Source organism: Myodes glareolus, chromosome 7, assembly GCF_982192425.1.
Source record: "Myodes glareolus chromosome 7, mMyoGla1.1, whole genome shotgun sequence".
In the NCBI taxonomy this organism is placed as follows: Eukaryota; Metazoa; Chordata; class Mammalia; order Rodentia; family Cricetidae; genus Myodes; species Myodes glareolus.
Window position 1 is genome coordinate 41,609,442 of NC_142032.1, and position 19,863 is coordinate 41,629,304.

Genomic DNA, 19,863 nt, shown 5'->3' on the forward strand with positions numbered 1-19,863 from the left:
AAAGGAGAGCTCATGGCTAAAATAGGTTTGGGAAAATGTCACCATAAAACAAACCTAAGCAGTTCGAGGACTTCTTTGGATCTGTGCTCTAAGCTCAGTATAGAGTTGGAAACTGAAGAAGAAAGAGCATGTTAGAGGATATTTCTGCTCTTTTTTTATAACTAATAATACTAGAAAATGATATTTATTTCCATTTATGCACTGAAAATTAGCTTGCTGTTAGATTCATATCTAGTTGAATTCCTTCTTGAAGTCTTTCCCTGTTCCCTCAGAATTCATCTTTACGTTTCTGTACATTACTGAATGCAGGGTTTCAAAAACCTCATTTTCATTATACACTCCCTTCTTTTGTTATGCCAGGATATATGTGTTTGCTTTCCAGAAGTAAACCACCTTGAGATTACAGTTATTAAGTGTTATAGTGGAACAGCACATCTTCTCAGAACTTTGAAGGCATTTGGAAATCAGTTATTAATCATGTTTGTCTCTACTATATGTCAATTATTTCAAGAATGATTCTGAGAAATAAACTTATTGTTTTTTGTTTTGCATTGCATGCTTTTACTCAATTTAATACTGCTTTTGACTGACCAGTGGAGTTTATCACCATAAACCAAACTTATACTAAAATAATCACAGACAAACAAAATCATGCAAGGGTGCCTTTATTAAGTTTTACATTCTAATGCCAGCTAGGCATTTCATTTGACAAGCAGGCATGACATTCTATGAAACCTTTCACCACACTCAGCAGGGATAACCACAGGGAACAGAGTAACTTACTCTGCGGTCATTATGTGTGTTGAGTAATTCAAGGGGGTCACTGAGGGACAGAGTTTAAATCACTACTGGTTCTCCTTACCAAGTAAATATTCTAAACAAATATCTACACTGGAAAGCACCTGATCATGACAGAGTCACAGAGAGCGTGCACCTAAATCTATCCTATTCATATGGGGTAAGAATTGGGGTCACATATTAGAAGGCCAATGATTCTTTCAGACTAAGCTACATGTTTTCTACGTGTGACATTAATACTGATGAATCGCTTGTGTTTAAGAATCAATAGAAGAAAGAGTTAAAGGAGAACAGCACTCTACTCATGACTATAGGAGATGTGGCTGAAGGGTTTCTTTTCACTCTGCTGGCTACTCTATGAGTTCTTCTGAGAAATTTTCATTGCGACTGTCTTGAGCTCAGTGTATTCATAAATGCCATGCTCACCCCTAGAGAGGAAAGAAAATTGTATATATAAACATGGTTGTTTATTACAGTGCAAGTCAAATATACTCCCTGGTAATTTGGTGCAAGAGTTTTTTTTCCTTATCTGAGTAGGGACAATGTAAAATATTTACTATCTACAGAATAGTCCATATAGTTGTTAGATTACCATAAGCTTCATGACCAAATATAAACTCCACATTGGAGAACTGCATTTTAAATGTTTTTTCTTTTAAATAATTCAGAACTCTGCTTATTTTTACAGAAAATATCCTTTGTTCCCAATACTCTACTTCACCACATAACTAATTTTCCAAATCGTAATTCAACCTTGTCAGATCTTATGAGATTACCAAGTAAGAGAGGTGTAGCTGCCGTTGTACTGTATGATCCCTGAAGATCAGCAGATGAAACTGCCAGCTATACCAGAGCCTACACTCACCATGTGCATTGCTACAGAAGTGGTGAGCAGGCAGAAAACCACCAAGATCTACTTTCTTCCTGGGTTCTCTTCTGAAGCTATAGTTTTAAAAAGATCTTTTGATTCTTGGCCAAACAACCACCCAGTATTTCTACCTTTTGGGTTGATTGTGTATAATTTTAGGGGAAAAAAAAACTAAAGAGTGTCCTGCGTCAGGCTCTTGGTATTTTAGCAGAGGTTGACTTTATCTATTAATCAATTTTACATAATAAATCCTGGAAACTTCTAAGTCAACCCCAAGTGAACAGCAACTGAGATAAGTCAATCTGTAGGTACCATAGTAACTTTTACTCAGAGTTTTGCCCCAGACCAATTTTGGAAATTTTGGTTTCTTTCCACCTGGTGGATGATTTATCTTGGAGGATTGCGCTCAGCTATACTCTGCATTGTTTTGGTAAGAAGATAATTTACATACTCTTAGGACCATTCTCTATATTTTAATATCTATGCACACACAGGTTTGTGGAGGAGCAGGATTTTGGTCTTTCTTACTCAGCACTGCTCCAGAAGACTTCTCCTGTGTATATAGAGGATGTCTCATCCTGCCTACAATCATAATCTCCCTGCAATGATTACTCTGAATAAAGTTTTGAAAATGATTCTTGAAGGCTTCAATGAGAATGCTTTTTCACAGTAATTAAAGGACTTCAACTCAACTCTCTAAATTCTATTAAAAGAGAGTATTTTCATAAGTGTTTTATCTGAAAGAGGCACATAATTTAGCCCATTATTTTGGCCAAATTGTTTTTCATTCTATTTAGAGCTGCAATCTCACTTGGCCCTCACTGGAGAATCATATGTGTAATATTAGTTATCTTGAGGTTGACATTACTAGGTTTGTGTACTCATACATTTTCCAACACAGAACATAAGAATAACTGCTTACGGTTCTTTTTAGCTCAGAAAGCCTATGCCTTACACCTTATGAGTTCTCTGCTTTCCAGGCCTCATGAGTTTGGGCTTCTAAATCCTCACTGCACACATCAGCTGGTCATTTTATCAGATGCTGCTGATCGTCACGCCCAGCTCTGGATGACACCTGTGACTGCATTTCCACTAAACTTCTGCATGACCTCATGCTCCTCATCACAGATCATGTAATACATGAAAAGGTTTTAGTATCAGGCCATGTCTGCTCTTCCTTCTGTGCCAAGAAATTAACAATGACTTGGGGAAATTTCTTGAGTTGACAAATATGATCAAATAAAATAAAATAAATTCTAGTTCTTGTTTTAGGCACGTTGTTTAAGAATGTATCCTTGTTCTCATTTTTATTGATTGACTGAAAAAAAAGAAATACCCCATGAAGTACAGAGAGGTTAAATATGGAACATTGCCAAGATAAAGTAAATAAATGTGAGGTGAGCAGAATCACGAAGAGTTAGATTGTTGCCATGCCACCTACTCCAGTGCCAGCAATGACCACAGATTCAGAAACCAAGTCTTGGGCTTCCTGGATTACCACTGACCGTATTAGGAACTGCATACCCCTAATTTTGGCTTTTTTGGGGCCCTATTTTTATCTGATTTATTTCTATTTTTCTACCTTTTTTCTTTTTCTTTACTTTTTTTCTTATCTTTCTTTCTTTTTATCTTTCTTTCTTTCTTTTTCTTTTTTTGAGACAAGATTTTACTGTGTAACTCTGGAGAGCCTGGGATTCACTATATAATCCTTGATGACAACTTGAACTCACTATGTAGACCATTCTGGCTTTGAAATCATAGAAATCTGCCTGCCTCGGTCTCTCAAGTTCTAAGATTAAAGAAAAATCCCCAGTCTAATTCTTTGGAGTCATTAGTGAAAGTCACTTCTCTGGAGACATTTTTCTGCAAACTCCTTAACACATGCACCAGTTTTTAGGTAAATGTCACCAGAAGCATATTATTTGGGATAAGACAACTTTAATTCATTTTAGTGCTATATTTAAAGACCTAGAATGTTCCCACATTTATTTAAATACATTCCTAGATTACAAGTTTATTCTTTTACTTTCTAAAATTGTTTCCCTAATGGTATATAGTCACTTACATCATAGACAATACTAAAACCATGCAACAATTCAGCTATCATGGTGGGTACTTAGCACAGTCCCTTATGAACAGAAAGGGCTTAATAAAGTATACTCCTTCTGCAGTTGCTCTTCTGCACTTTGGCAGTACTTCCAAAATTTTAAATGATATTCTGTAGTAAGAAACTCCAAGGAAGAATGCAGGCATACTTCACTTAAGGTGGTGAAAATGGATCAATCTCCTTTGAGTGACAATCCTTTTCATAAACATGTTTGTAATACAAGGTTTTACTTACAGTTCACGTCCATTTCCAGACATCTTGAATCCACCGAAGGGGCACTGGGCTGACAAGATCATATAACAGTTTACCCTTAAGCAAGCAAGAAAAGGATATTAAAGATAATGCTTAAATTACCCCATAATTACAAAGTTGGGATAAAAAGACTCAGAGGTCTCTTTAAAAACTCTGTTATTCAGTATCATTTACTTATTGGGATAAGGGGGGGAGCAGTGTTGTAATTTACAATGCAGAAAACAAACACGTATATTTCCTAGAAACAAATAAATGGTACCACTATTAGTGCAAACAGTTATAAAAATAGATTTGTCTAAATTACAGAAGAGGGAGAAGCCAATGTGCCAGGAAAATAAGTGTGCAGTTCCAGGTGGTTGTGAGGTGCCCAACTTGAGTGCTGGGATATGAGTTTGGGTCATCTGCAAGAGCAGGAGTTTCTTTTCATTTGTGAGTCAACTCTCTAGCTCCACTTCTTTATTTCTGTGAAATCTATCTATCTATCTATCTATCTATCTATCTATCTATCTATCTATCTATCATCTATATATCTATCATTTAAGGTGTAGGATTGTGTGCCTGATTTAAGAGGACTTATTAGAGGGTATGATAGCCTGGTTCTCACTATGCTAGGTGTTGCAAGGTCTCCAAGAGTTCTTTAACCTCAGCAAGTTCCTGCTTTTATCAAGATATGGTTAGTAAATAACAGCTTTCAGGTAAGCTTAAATGATGAATTTAAGAAATAGATTGCAATTTTGAGTTAATAGTGAGTAACTGGTGACTCCCTTTAATGGAAGGAAAGATTTTTTCAAGCGGGAAAGCAGGTAAAGAATTGCTTGGTTGTGTTTTTGGAATACGTTTTGATGCTTGATTTTCCTTAACTGGATTAGGTGAGAGAACGGAAATAAGCCTGAACTATTGCTAGGACTGAAGGAAGGAAGGATTGAGAAGAAAAAGGGTTGCCGAGGAAACAGTCCAGGGTACAGAGCTGGCTGGGCAAAGCAGCAGCTTGAGAGGCACAGCTGAGCATCATCTAAGTTAAACTATAAACACTGAAGACAGATTAGGTCAAAAGTGAGTGAAAATTGCTTCACAAATTTATTATGGTCCTCTAAAAATGACATAAAAATCCTAGAATAAGAATTTACTATACAAAAAAATACCTTAATATACAAGCTGAACACCACCTTGCCTGGGATGCAGACCCAGGATCCAACTTACTCATGACCCTGGAGCAGGAACATGATAAGGTCAAAGCTAATCTGGACTAAAGAGTGAGTTCAAAGACAGACTCAACAACTCAATAAATTCAAGTCTAACATTAAACATATATACATATATATATGTGTGTGTGTGTGTGTGTGTGTGTGTGTGTGCGTGTGTGCGTGTGTCTAGTGTCTAACATTATATATATATATTTATATATATATATATATTTATATATATATAAACTGGAGACAGTTCTGAAGGTTGGAGCACTTGCCTAGACTACACAGGGCACAAGGTCTAGTATTCATTGTGGAATATCATAAAGACAACATCAGCAACAGTAATAACTTTCCACACGCATAAGGCCCCAGAACATTATCTAAGATAGTTAAACTTGAACACAACAATTTTTACCTCCATTGTTCAAAATAGATAGTACTCCATACCTTAAAATTATCTATTAATTTTGACAATGTGCAAAGTAACATGCATAAAATGTTTTAGGGAGGTAACTTGAAAAAGTTTGATAAAGTTAATTTGGCTTAAAAAATAAGACAATTACTTTGCTAGTTGGTCTAAAAATTTTAAATGAGTATTCAAGTCTGAAGGAGGTCAACTCACCCTGCCCATTTGCCTAATACAAGAAGGACACAGCTTACTTCAGATGCACTTACCACACTACCCCGGCCTGCAGAGCAGAAGACACAGTGACGGCCTTATCCAGGTCTTTTGTGAAGACTCCAGCTGCCAGGCCATAGGAAGTATTGTTCGCTCTCTTGATCACATCATCTATAGATTTAAACTTCATGATTTGTTGCACTGGCCCAAATATCTATACAAAAATAACACAAAAAATAGATTAACACCATACACAGTATCTATGCTTTAAATACACTACATATGCTTCCCTAGAAGCCGTTCTCCACGGGCTAAGGTCTCTCACTTTAGACCTGTGTGTAAGGATGAAAACAGACGACCATGGTCAGAGAACATGGAAACATGTTGTGATCATGTGTGACTGTCTCTGTGGAGCAGACACCAATCATCATGCAGCATTTATTCTTACATGCTGTGACAGAGTGGCCCAAAATGTAAGGACCAAACAGCAAATCACTAAGTGTGTTATTTCTTTGGATACATCTAAGCCTACTTTTCTTCATTGCTCAAGTTACTCTACAAGACAGCATGATCAAGAAAGCAGTCCTGTGTTCTAAGAGTAACAAATAGACAATGATTGAGAGCAGTGTTTATGCTTTGAACACCAGTGTTTCATTGATTTAAATATCATCCGTTTTATTATGTTTATATCATTTCATGGTTATAAATGCTGTGTAATATAATACAGATTTTTATTCCTAAGTGTCACACTCAACGCTATACACCAGTACTGAACAAAATGACTCCTTAGTCGAAGCCTACCTCTGGAACTAATCTACACTAAAGCCAGAGGTCCCTAGCAGTGGCCACCACCACACTTGATTAATCTAGTGTGAGCCAGTCTTTCACTTTTTCTGGAATCTAGTTAATAAATCCCCCATACAACTCAGTCTATACCGCACAGGTAAGAAGAAACAACTGTGTTTTCTGAAAGATATTAAGCTTTTGTGCTTTGAAAAGTTATTAATCAAACTTAAATAACAGAGAGAGCTCTTGGAATATTAGTATACTCTCCTGGGAAATATGAGCATGGTTGGCAAAAACTCAGAGGTGTCAAAAGGTTTTCTGGTTCTGAGTCTATTGGAGTGCCATGGGGAAGTTAGCGACATCTCCCTGAAGGCTTTGGCAGACCCTGGGGTTCTAAACTCTCTCATGACTCTGTAACTGGGAAGCAAAATGGTGTGAATACTGGAAAGGGAAAACAACTGGAGCAGGGCTATGGTAGATTCGCTGCGAGTTGTAGCAACTTAACTGACACAGTCTAGGCTTTGGGCTCCTATTTCGAAGCAGCAGATGAGCTATTCTAGTGAGCACATTATAGGAGCACAGTAAATGCTTCTTGCATGAAGATTATTTTCTGCTTTATTGTCCTTCTCATCCATGTTAATCAAGGTCTCCAAGAACAATAGCTCTAACCAAAGAGGATTGGTCATTTAGTGCAGAAATGCAAATGCAGTTGAGGAGTGAAATGATGCAAACAATCTAAGTGTATTAAATGATACACATATGATGTTTTTATTCTGTTCTTTATATTTATTTCCTCTTCTGGCACAGATAAATAGTTCCCTTTTCTTCTTATTTGCTGACATTTTGTAGGTAACGACAATAGCCTCTCAGATCCCCTACCATATCAGGACATATGTTTAAATTATGACTGCCTTTGAGTCACTGTATCTTCTTATTGTAGTGTAGTACATGTCATTGTCCAAGACAAGTTCTCATATCTCTGTATATATTAAAAGTCCTCAGACTCATGATGTTTATTAGTTACCATGTTAGTCACAAACTAGTTCCTCTTAATTATTCGTTGAATACCTGGGTACCATCTTTATTGATGCTACTTGATTGCACCACCCAGAACTCACTTTCACTTCCCTATAGAAAGTCAGTCCACTCTGTCTCTGAAAGTTTGACTTTTTATTTTCATTTATTTATGTACTTATTTCTTTGTTTATTTATCCATTTTTTGCATGACTGAGATCATCCAGAGTATGTTGTTCAGTGCCTAGCATATGTAATGTAATAGTGTGCACATTTGTTTCTGTTTTGATAAATGACAGAGCCATTTCCTATTCCTGTAAGGCTGTGAATGAAGCACCTAGAGAAGCTGCTGTGGACTTTGTTCTGTGTGTGACACAAACTATTTGTAGACCATTGGATTTCTCACTGATCATTCTTGATCTCAAATTACTTAAGGGTTTACCATCAAACATTTCAGGGGAACACTATTCAAGAAGCTGTGGGTTTTAGAGGAACATAGGTTAAATACAGAAGAAAATGACAAGCTGAGAAACAGAATCATGTAGAGTAGAACTATTACCTCCTCTTTGGCAATGCGCATCTCATCAGAAACATTGGTGAACACGGTGGGCTGAACAAAGAAGCCTTTGTTCCCCCAGCGTCCACCACCACACTCCAGTTTGGCTCCTTCTTTCTTCCCACTCTCGATGAGATCAAGTATTTTATCATGTTGTTCCTTGTCAATCTAGTTGAAAGAAATCATAGGGAGAAGAAAGTAAATGAAAATCATTTTATCAGTGGTCCTTAAATGTGAGTTGCAACCATTGGAAAACACGTATTTTTGATAGTCTTAGAAACCCCCAGCCATAAATTTATTTTTCTGGTTACTTCATAACTGCAGTTTTGCTACTGAATGGTGACTCACTTCCTAAGACCACCAGAAATATGTGTTTTCCAATTATCGCGACCCACAGGTAGAGAATCGCTACATTCTCCAACTCTAACATCCAGGATACCCTCAAGTCAGTTCAGCAGAGGTTCAGCTCATTCTACCTATTCTCAGGTGTGTTTTTTCCTGTGGATATTTTGGGAAGAAAAGTGTAAGGGTTTGTAAATTTAGGACATTTACTAAGCACAGCAACTGGCAAGGTGGAAATACATGGACCTTTCACATATCTGTCCTGTATACGCCTTGGAAGAAATGTGTTAATCATTTAACAGATACGCCTGAAAACTTTGTCCTTACAGAGATAAAGGAGTTATGGGTAAAGGAGAACTTTGATCTGGGTCCAGTGAATATGTCACATGAGAAGCAGGTATTTTTGACTATAAGAGACCTTTGTACTTCAGAGAGGGAATTTTAGTGAGGAGAGAGGCTACTTGTTGGTTCCTGTACGCTTAACCCCAAAAGAATCACACAGAAACTATATTATTTAAAACACTGCTTGGCCAATTACTTAAACGTATTGCTAGCTAGCTCTTATATCTAGAATGAACCCATCTTCATTATTTTATGCATTACCACGAGGCTCGTGGCCTACTGGCAAGGTTTCAGTGTGTGTCTCTGGCAGGGCTCCATGGCTTCTTTTTGACTCTGCCCTTCCTCCCATCATTTAGTTTGGGTTTCACTGCTTAAGTTTTGCCCTATCAACAGGCCAAGGCAATTTCTTTATTAACCAATGGTATTCACATCATACACAGTGGAATCCCGCATACACAGGAAATATGGCTATTCTTGTGTCATGTCTACTGTTCAGGATGCCCTTTCAAACAACAAGTTTGGGTCTTGCCCCATTCAGTGCAGTAGGCTGCATTCCAGTTTCTAACAAGAAATGGTTATCATCCTCCTACTTCATTAAATGGACCACTTCTAAATTATATGGCCATTATCACAGAGGTATCTTGTTTTAAATAATATTTTGCATTATAAAGAATTAAAAAGAGATCAGATTTCTGTTTGACAAAATCAGAAGCACTGAACACTTAACGTACTTGCTGAGATATGTGAGTTGCCTATTACTCAAGATTTCACAGTACGGGGAGGTGAATGATGAATCTTGGATTCAAGAGATTGGAGCTAACAGTCTGTCTAAGGTGAGACTGGGTTCAAATGAATGGAAAATTAGAGACAAGGAGGCTAAAAAGAGGGGGTCATGTTTGGTATTGATTTATTTCTCTGTCTTGAATGGACAACTGGCAATCTTTACTTTGTTGGACTCTGCTAACCTTCTCAGTATTAAAATGATCAGAAAAACTTGTCAGATGTGCTTTCTATCTACACTTAACTCAGTTTCTACACTTTGTTAGAGTAAATGCTAGCTGCTATTAGCCCTTAATTGAGAAAATTTGGCATGGTATTTGTCAACCTGCTTTCCCAAAATCTTCAGTGTGCAATATTCCAAAGAACATTCCTCAAAGATCGTCTCATCATTGGTGTTCTGTTGTGGAATCCCAAGGGTTGCTTTAAAAGCCAAAACACTGATATGACTACATACTGGGCAATAAAGCCAAGTTGCGGTGTTATGTGGATATGTCTAACTAAAGTATTCTAAAATTGGAGTGAACTGTAATAGGAATTAAAAAGCATACAGATTGAAGAAGGCAAGAAGCTGATGGTATTGGCAAATTTTCCTCTTCTTGTGTGTTATGTGTATGTGGTGTGCACTCATTGGCAAGCATAATAGTATAAGCTGTCTCCCTTAACACAGAACTTATGAGTTTGACTTTTCTAGTTAGTCACTTTGCCTTGGAAAATTCCTGCCTTATTTCCTGAACTTTGGGGCTAAATGTCAACTACCCCATACATTCCGTTTTTATCTGGTTGCTGGAGTCAAACTCTGAACTAATGCTTGTATGGCAAGTGCTTTCTCCACTGGGATATCTTCTCAGGTCTTTACATCTGTACATGTTTAATTCCCAGCATTATTCCTAAACTGTTTCTAGATACGTAAAAGTTTTTTGGCAATACAAAATTAAAATGATTTTTTTACTATTGGGAATTAGCCTTTTTAACCTAATGAAGTTAAAATTCATTAATTTTAACTAGCAAAGCACATAGCTAAGAGGTAAAGTCAATGCTATCAAAATGAATTCTAGTAGTTCTTTACACTTGTATTGGAAATGCTTGTCTTTTTTTATTGTATACTTACCTGAGGACCTTGATTGATTCCCGCGGTCAGAGGATTTCCAAGAACATATTTCTTAGCTCGCTCAACACTCCTTTTCACAAACTCATCATAAACTGACTCCTCAACAAAAATTCTAGATGCTGCGACACAACATTGGCCTTGATGGTAGAACACACCATGGTGTGCAAACTCAACGGCCATGTTCACTGCAAAGGAAACGTTTATATTAGAGCAGAAATGTTTTCTAAAGCACATACACATGCATGTGTGCACATGCACTCACCCTGAAGGGATGGCTGAGTGATTAAACACACTTGGAGCTCTGTTAGTGTACTGGAGTTGAATTCCCAGTGCCCATGAGAGATGGGTCACAATCTCCTATCACTAGTTCCTCAGGACCTCGGAAGCAACACGTGAGCCAATAGTTACTGCTTCAGTGGTTGTGAGGAGGTTTTAGAGAATGGTAAACTGGGGACCATGCCATGTGGTGCGCAGTAACCAGAAAATAAGTTCTAAGATCTCCAGTGAGGACCACAACAGTTTCAACGGCAAACTTCATGAACTATTTGTGTTTATAGTCTCGTTGTAAGTATGCAACTATTGAAGGAATGCTAGTCCATGAATTTTAGTGAAATTACTCCTAAATGAGGAACCTGAGGATTTCATTTGTTAGTTAAATCTGAATGGTTTGGAATTTTATGGATGGGTTCACAAACAAATGATAAACTCAATATATTTCAACTTCACTAACATTAATTGGAAAAAGGAAGAAATTATTTAAACAGAATATCATTTAAATCTAATATTTTTTATTCTTCTTCTAAATGGTCCTGAGTGAAGGCAGAAGGAAATTATGAAATTTCTGACAGCAAAACTTTTGGCTCCAAACGGCTCAAGTATCTCATGTCCTATGCACAATTAAAGATATGAAGATATAGAATTATCAAAATCACATCAAGATTCTAGATGCAGCTCATTTATACTACCTTGGATTGACACTTTGAAGGAGTAAACTATTCCAACCCAGGACAAAATTTTATCTGAGTGTAATTTATCTAATGTATGGAACAATTCAAAGGCTTTGCAGAATCACCACAGACTTGACTTTATTTCTTACACTTTGAAGCAAAGTCACCTGTGAGACTCCAGATGATGGGTGACATCATCAGGCATCAGGAGGAAGCAAGTAAGACACTAACAGGGACTTGTACTCACAGTCAGCATCTGCAAACACAATGCAAGGACTCTTTCCCCCCAGCTCCAGGGTGACCCTCTTCAGATTGCTTTTCCCTGCAGCTTCTTTAATTAATTTGCCAACCTGAAATCAAACATCACAGAACACACTTAGTTTATTCTTACTAGGTAGGTTCATTTAATACTTTCAATTTATAGGACATTTATACCAGCATGTAATTTCATTTGGAAGAAACATGAAATGGCATTGTTCAAGACTTGGCACCATCACGTGAAAAGGTCTCCACTATCAAGTCTACAAATATGAGGCAAATCAGAAAACGCTTGTGGACAAGAGCACAGACACTGTAATTACAAGAGCTGACTTCATATGTAGGCAAGTAAACTTATTTTTCATTTTCATCATAACTTTCTTTCTGTGTATGATCAGAAATACCCTAAACACATCACATATTGACTTCTTATCCCTCTGCTGACATTTAAAGAACTCAGTTCCTCCTTAGTTTGGGTTCATCTCTTAGCAGAAATTCTCTTTGAACACTTCTCTGATGGCTCTAGATGGGCATAATTCTTGTTTGCTAGTCTCCCAAAGAAACACATGAAAATGCATCTGGAATACCACAAATGGTATCATAGATATCTGCCAAAAAATTTCCACCAGACTGCCATTTTCTATGTCCCTGTGTGCTTCTCACAGTATGCTCACTGTTAATGGATCTCAGTACCCTCTTCACTCTGGTCTGTGCTTCCGTTTCTCCTACACATGTGTTCACTCTGCACAACTGATACTGAAGAAAGAGACTGGGCACTGAGCTCTGCGTTCCTCCTGCCCTTATCTGTAATCCTCCCATTCTACTTTCTTTCTTAATTCTAGTTCCCTCATCTAAAAGATGACTTTAATTTTATTTTATTTTATTTTATTTTTTAGATCTGTTTGATTGAAAACTATTTTCTACACAAAAGTTTTTCTTTTCCATCCCTAACTCCAGCTTTTATAATGACTTGGACTTCATTATGTACAACACAATCACATGCTAATGAAAAAAATCTTTGCCCTGCCTTCTAGAGGTACTCATTATATTTTGTTTCTTCAATCCTCTGTGTTTCTTGTGCTATTCCACATATTGAATAACTATTTCTGTTGTATCAGAGTGTTGAGACCATTTCTATGTGGATACTGCATTACAGAAAAGATATTCATTCTACTAAGATTTTCATATTATTACTAATTTTATAAGCTTAAATTTAATTCCTGAAATTAGATGAACAAAAATAAACAAAAGTTAGTCATGTTCTGGAGAAGCCCTACCTGAAATTTGCCTTCCCTACTTCTCCTTCTCTTTCATGCTTCTGCCTTCCTTCCTTTTTTGTCCTTCTTTTAATTCCTGACTGTGTATCCCTGCATATCTTAGTCTTATTTCAAACTTGTGATCTTCCTACTTCCCTTCCCAGGTGTGGGTAGTGGTGTGTGCTACCACGCAGAGTCTTTGCAGCACAGTCTCTGTGACTATTTTCATTTAAGAAGTTGCTGTTTTCTAGATAACAAATTTTACCTTTCTGGAGTTACCTAATCAGTTTAGTAGAAAAGTTCTCCTAAAACAGCTAACGTTTGTCTTGGTTAATGGAGTATTTCTAAAGCTACACATGCCAAAGAATGAGTAAGAAAGCTGGTTAGAAATATAAGGGTGGAATAAAGATTTTACATATGCTGCCGTTTCAGGTGGACAATTTGAAACTTGCTTGAATTTTCTCAGGAAAAGAGCAAGTAATTTTTATCCCATTATTTTATCCCCTTACTTTAAAACAATAAAATTTTATTTTCCCAAAGAGGACAATGAGAATGGCGAAAACCCAAACTGCGCATCCTCTTGTGGTATCATGTGTGAAGTAGAGGTGAGCTGTGTTTAGAAAAATATGTCTTGGTCTTCCATGTTTCACCGGACCCCTCCCTGCCCCCACTGCCCTGCACTCTTGTCTCCTGGGCCCTGGGAAGGCCAGCTATCCCAGCTGCAGTGCTGAGGAGCCCTATCCAGAGAGTGTGGAGGAGTTTCATCCAGAGAGGTGGAGATGGGCAGGCACCAATGCAAGAATTCCTCCAACAACCTGAAAGGCAACATGACATCTCCAGAATCTAGGGAGCACAAAATGAGAAGAATTGAACACCCTACTCCAGAAGAAATAGAAGAAATCGACTCTAAGCAGATCTACATGAAAATAAAAGAGGAACTTAAACAGGAGGTGAAAACCTACCATAAAGAAATGGAAGATGAGTATAACAAAAAGATTGAGGAAATGAGTAAAGAAATGGAAGAGAAATATACCAAAAAGTTTGAAGAAATGAGTAAATCCGTAAATGAAATTCTAGGAAACCAAGAAAAAACAATCAAACAGGTAACGGAAACAGTTCAAGATTTGAAAACTGAAATGGAGTCAATGAAGAAATCACAAACCGAGGGCCGGCTGGCTATGGAAAATCTAGGTAAATGAACAGAGACTTCAGAAACAAGCATAACCAACAGAATACAAGAGATAGAAGAGAGAATCTCAGACTCAGAGGACACCATAGAGAAATTAAATGCTCTGATCAAAGAAAACAGCAAATCCAACAAATACTCATCACAAAACATTCAGGAATTGTGGGACACAATAAAAAAACCAAATCTAAGAATAATAGGGATTGAAGAAGGAGAAGAACGGCAGATCAAAGGCCTAGAAAATATATTCAACAAAATTATAGAAGAAAACTTTCCCAATCTAAAGAACGATATTCCTATGAAGGTGCAAGAAGCATACAGAACACCAAATAGACTGGATCAGAAAAAAAACATCCCCTCGCCATATAATAATCAAAACACAAAACATACAGATTAAAGAAAGAATATTAAGAGCTGCAAAGGAAAAAGGTCAAGTAACTTATAAAGGTAAACCTATCAGGCTTACACCGGACTTCTCTATGGAAACCATGAAAGCCAGAAGATCCTGGATAGAGGTACTGCAGAAACTAAGAGACCATGGATGCAAGCCCAGACTACTATACCCAGCCAAGCTATCGTTCACTATCAACGGAGAAAACAAAATATTCCAGGATAAAAATAAATTTAAACAATTCGTAGCCACAAATTCAGCCTTACAGAAAGTAATAGAAGGAAAATCGCAAACCCAAGGAATCCAACATTGCCATCACTACCTACAATAACCCAGACATCTAGCGACCCTTCACAAACACAACTCAAAGAAGAGAAACACACAAACTCTACTACTACTACTACTACTACTACACACACACACACACAAAAGTAATAACTGGAATCAACAACCACTGGTCATTAATATTGCTTAATATTAATGGACTCAACTCACCTATAAAAAGGCATAGACTAGGAGATTGGATACGAAAACAGGATCCAACATTCTGCTGTTTATAAGAAACACACTTCAAACACAAAGATAGACATCTACTCAGAGTAAAGGGCTGGGAAAAGGTTTTCCAAGCAAACGGACCTAAGAAACAAGCTGATGTGGCCATTCTAATATCTAACAAAATTGACTTCAAACTAAAATCAATCAGAAGAAATGGAGATGGACATTTCATACTCATAACAGGAACAATTCATCAGGAGGAGGTCTCAATCCTGAATATCTATGCCCCTAATATAAAAGCACCGACTTATGTAAAAGAAAATCTTTTAGAAGTCAAGGCAGTCATCAAACCACACACACTAATAGTAGGAGACTTCAACACACCTCTCTCACCAAAGGACAGGTCAATCAAACAGAAACTCAACAGAGAAATAAGAGAATTACAAGAGGTAATGAATCAAACGGACTTAACAGATATCTATAGAACATTCCACCCAAATAGGAAAGAATATACCTTCTTCTCTGCATCTCAAGGAACCTTCTCGAAAATTGACCACATACTCGGTAACAAAGCAAACTTCTACAGATACAAAAAAATTTTAGTAACCACCTGTGTCTTGTCGGATCACCACGGTATAAAGTTAGAATTCAATAACAATTCGAACACCAGAAAGCCTACAAACGCGTGAAAGTTGAACAGTCAACTACTGAATCATCCCTGGGTCAAGGAAGAAATAAAGAAAGAAATTAAAGTCTTCCTTGAATTTAATGAAAATAAAGACACAACATACTCAAACCTATGGAACACAATGAAAGCAGTGCTAAGAGGAAAGTTCATAGCACTAAGTGCCCATTTAAAGAAAACGGAGAAAGCACATATTGAAGTCTTAACAGCACACCTGAAAACTCTGGAAAAAAGAGAAGCAGACTCTCCCAGGAGGAGTAGAAGACTGGAAATAATCAAACTGAGGGCTGAAATCAACAAAAGAGAAACACAGAAAACAATCCAAAAAATCAATGAAACAAAAAGTTGGTTCTTGGAGAAAATCAACAAGATTGACAAACCCCTAGCCAAACTAATCAAAAGGCAGAGAGAGAACACTCAAATTAATAAGATCAGAAATGAAAAGGGGGACATAACAACAGACACAGAGGAAATTCAGAGAATCATTAGATCTTACTATGAAAATTTATATGCCACAAAGTTGGAAAATGTACAAGAAATGGACTGGTTTTTAAATAAATACCATTTACCAAAGTTAAATCAAGACCAGGTGAATCTAAATAGACCTGTTAGTCGCGAAGAATTAGAAACTGTTTTCAAAAACCTCCCGACCAAAAAAAGCCCAGGGCCAGATGGTTTCAATGCAGAATTCTACCAGAACTTCCAAGAAGAGCTGATACCTATACTCCTTAAGTTATTTCACAATATAGAAAAAGAAGAGTCATTGCCAAACTCTTTTTATGAAGCTACAGTTTCCCTGATACCAAAACCACACAAAGACACAACCAAGAAAGAGAATTACAGACCAATCTCACTCATGAACATTGACGCTAAAATACTCAATAAAATACTGGCAAACCGAATCCAAGAATACATTAGAAAAACTTTCCACTATGATCAAGTGGGCTTCATCCCAGAGATGCAGGGCTGGTTCAACATACGCAAATCTATCAATGTAATCCATCATATAAATAAACTGAAAGAGAAAAACCATATGATCATTTCATTAGATGCTGAAAAAGCATTTGACAAAATCCAACATCCCTTTATGATAAAGGTGTTGAAGAGATTGGGGATACAAGGATCATACCTAAATATAATAAAAGCTATTTACAGCAAGCCAACAGCTAACATCAAACTGAACGCAGAGAAACTCAAAGCCATTCCATTGAAATCAGGAACAAGACAAGGCTGTCCACTCTTCCCATACCTCTTCAATATAGTGCTAGAAGCTCTAGCAATAGCAATACGACAACATAAGGGGAACAAGGGGATTCAAATTGGAAAAGAAGAAGTTAAACTCTCGTTATTTGCAGACGATATGATAGTACACATGAGCGACCCCAAAAACTCTACCAAAGAACTCCTACACCTGATAAACACCTTTAGTAATGTGGCAGGATACAAGATCAACTCCAAAAAATCAGTGGCCCTCCTATACACAAAGGATAAAGAAGCAGAGAGGGAAATCAGAGAAACTTCACCTTTCACGATAGCCACAAATAGCATAAGATATCTTGGAATAACTCTGACCAAGGAAGTGAAAGACCTATTTGACAAGAACTTTAAGTCTTTGAAGAATGAAATAGAGGAGGATACCAGAAAATGGAAAGATCTCCCTTGTTCTTGGATTGGGAGGATCAACATAGTAAAAATGGCAATTTTACCAAAAGCAATCTATAGAATCAATGCAATCCCCATCAAAATCCCATCAAACTTCTTCACAGACCTTGAGAGAACAATAATCAAGTTTATATGGAAAAACAAAAAACCCAGGATAGCCTAAACAATCTTATATAATAAAGGAACTTCTAGAGGTATAACCATCCCTGACTTCAAACTCTATTACACTGCTACAGTATTGAAAACAGCTTGGTACTGGCATAAGAACAGAGAAGTCGACCAATGGAATCGAATAGAAGACCCAGATATTAACCCACAAACCTATGAACACTTGATTTTCGACAAGGGGGCTAAAGGTATGCAATGGAAGAAGGAAAGCATCTTTAACAAATGGTGCTGGCATAACTGGATGTCAACCTGTAGAAGAATGAAAGTAGATTCGTATCTATCACCATGCACAAAAATCAAGTCCAAATGGGTTAAAGACCTCAACATTAATTGGACCACTTTGAACCAGATAGAAGAGAAAGTGGGAAATAGTCTACAAGATATAGGCACAGGAGGCCACTTCCTAAGTAGAACCTCAGTAGCACAGACAATAAGAGAATCAATGAATAAATGGGACCTCCTGAAACTGAGAAGCTTCTGTAAAGCAAAGGACACGGTCAGTAAGACAAAAAGGCTACCTTCTGACTGGGAGAAGATCTTCATCAACCCCTCATCAGATAAAGGACTGATCTCCAAAATATATAAAGAACTCAAGAAACTAGACACTAAAACTCTAATTAACCCAATTAAAAAGTGGGGTGCTGATCTGAACAGAGAATTCTCAACAGAAGAACTCTGAATGGCCAAAAGACACTTAAGGTCATACTCAACATCCTTAGCGATCAGGGAAATGCAAATCAAAACAACTATGAGATACCATTTTACACCGGTCAGATTAGCTAAAGTCAGAAACACCAATGATAGCCTATGCTGGAGAGGATGTGGAGAGAGGGGAACTCTCATCCATTGTTGGTGGGAATGCAAACTTGTGCAGCCACTGTGGAAATCAGTGTGGCGGTTTCTCAGGAAACTGGGAGTCAATCTCCCTCAAGACCCAGCAATTCCACTCTTGGGAATATACCCAAGAGATGCCCTATCATACCACAAAAGCATTTGTTCAACTATGTTCATAGCAGCACTATTTGTAATAGCCAGAACCTGGAAACAACCTAGATGCCCCTCAATAGAAGAATGGTTAAAGAAGGTGTGGAACATATATGCACTAGAGTTTTACTCAACGGTAAAAAACAATGACATCTTGAATTTTGCATGCAAATGGATGGACATAGAAAACGCTTTACTGAGTGAGGTAAGCCAGACCCAAAAAGAGGAATATGGTATGTATTCACTCATAAGTGGATTCTAGCCATAATTAAAGGTCTTTGAGCCTATTATTCGAGATCGTAGAGAAGCTAAATTAGAAGGTGAACCTGAAGAAAATCATGTACTTATCCTCCTGGAGATTGTAAAAAGACAAGAGTCCCAGATCCTTCTTCTGACGATGGATGGCGATACAGATGGAAATCCAAATTGGAGCACCGGATGGAGCCCCCCATGGTCCAAATGAGGAGCAGAAGGAGGAAGAACATGAAAAAAAAAAAAAACTCAGGACCGCGAGGGGTGCGATCACCCACTGATACAACGGGACTGATCTAATGAGAGTTCACTAAGGCCAGTTGAACTGGGACTGAAGGAGCATGTGATCCAACCAGATTTTCTGAATGTGGCCGGATTCTCTGAATGTGGCTGGCCTGGAGCCTTTCTGAAAAGCCATTGACAATGACACTGGGACTTGCTTCCTCTGCATATACTGGATTTTTGGGATCCAGTCTGTTTGGATACTCACCTTCCTGAACCTGGAGGGAGGGGGGAGGAACTTGAACTTCCCACAGGGCTGGAAGCCCTGACTGCTCTTAGGGATGGAGAGGGAGGAGGAGGAGGAGGGGGAGGGGGGGAGTGGGAGGGTGTTGGTAGGAGGTGCGGAAATGTAAAGTTTCATAATTTAATAAACCTTGAAAAAAAAGAAAAATATGTCTTCCACAGCATGGCTACAGTTCTTTTAATAATGAGTTCCTTAAAATTTTTAATGTCTAAATTACATTAAAATTTTTGGTAGATCGTTTCATTGTTGTGACCATGAGAGATGCAAGCAATCTATCATTTGATTCTGAATTAA

General features: G+C 37.6%; 1 protein-coding gene across 1 annotated transcript in view; it reads right to left on the minus strand.

The window, feature by feature from the left end:
• Window positions 1-649: 649 nt before the first annotated feature.
• LOC148121360 (aldehyde dehydrogenase 1A1) overlaps window positions 650-19,863 on the minus strand; it is a 45,301-nt gene continuing 26,087 nt past the window's right edge. Inside the window, exons 8-13 of the mRNA XM_087908038.1 lie at window positions 11,954-12,056; window positions 10,760-10,944; window positions 8,191-8,355; window positions 5,888-6,045; window positions 4,008-4,082; window positions 650-1,226 (exon numbers count right to left, since the gene is read on the minus strand). Coding sequence (XP_087764164.1) covers window positions 1,154-1,226; window positions 4,008-4,082; window positions 5,888-6,045; window positions 8,191-8,355; window positions 10,760-10,944; window positions 11,954-12,056 — 759 coding nt within the window. The 3' untranslated portion in view covers window positions 650-1,153. The remainder of the gene's footprint in view (window positions 1,227-4,007; window positions 4,083-5,887; window positions 6,046-8,190; window positions 8,356-10,759; window positions 10,945-11,953; window positions 12,057-19,863) is intronic.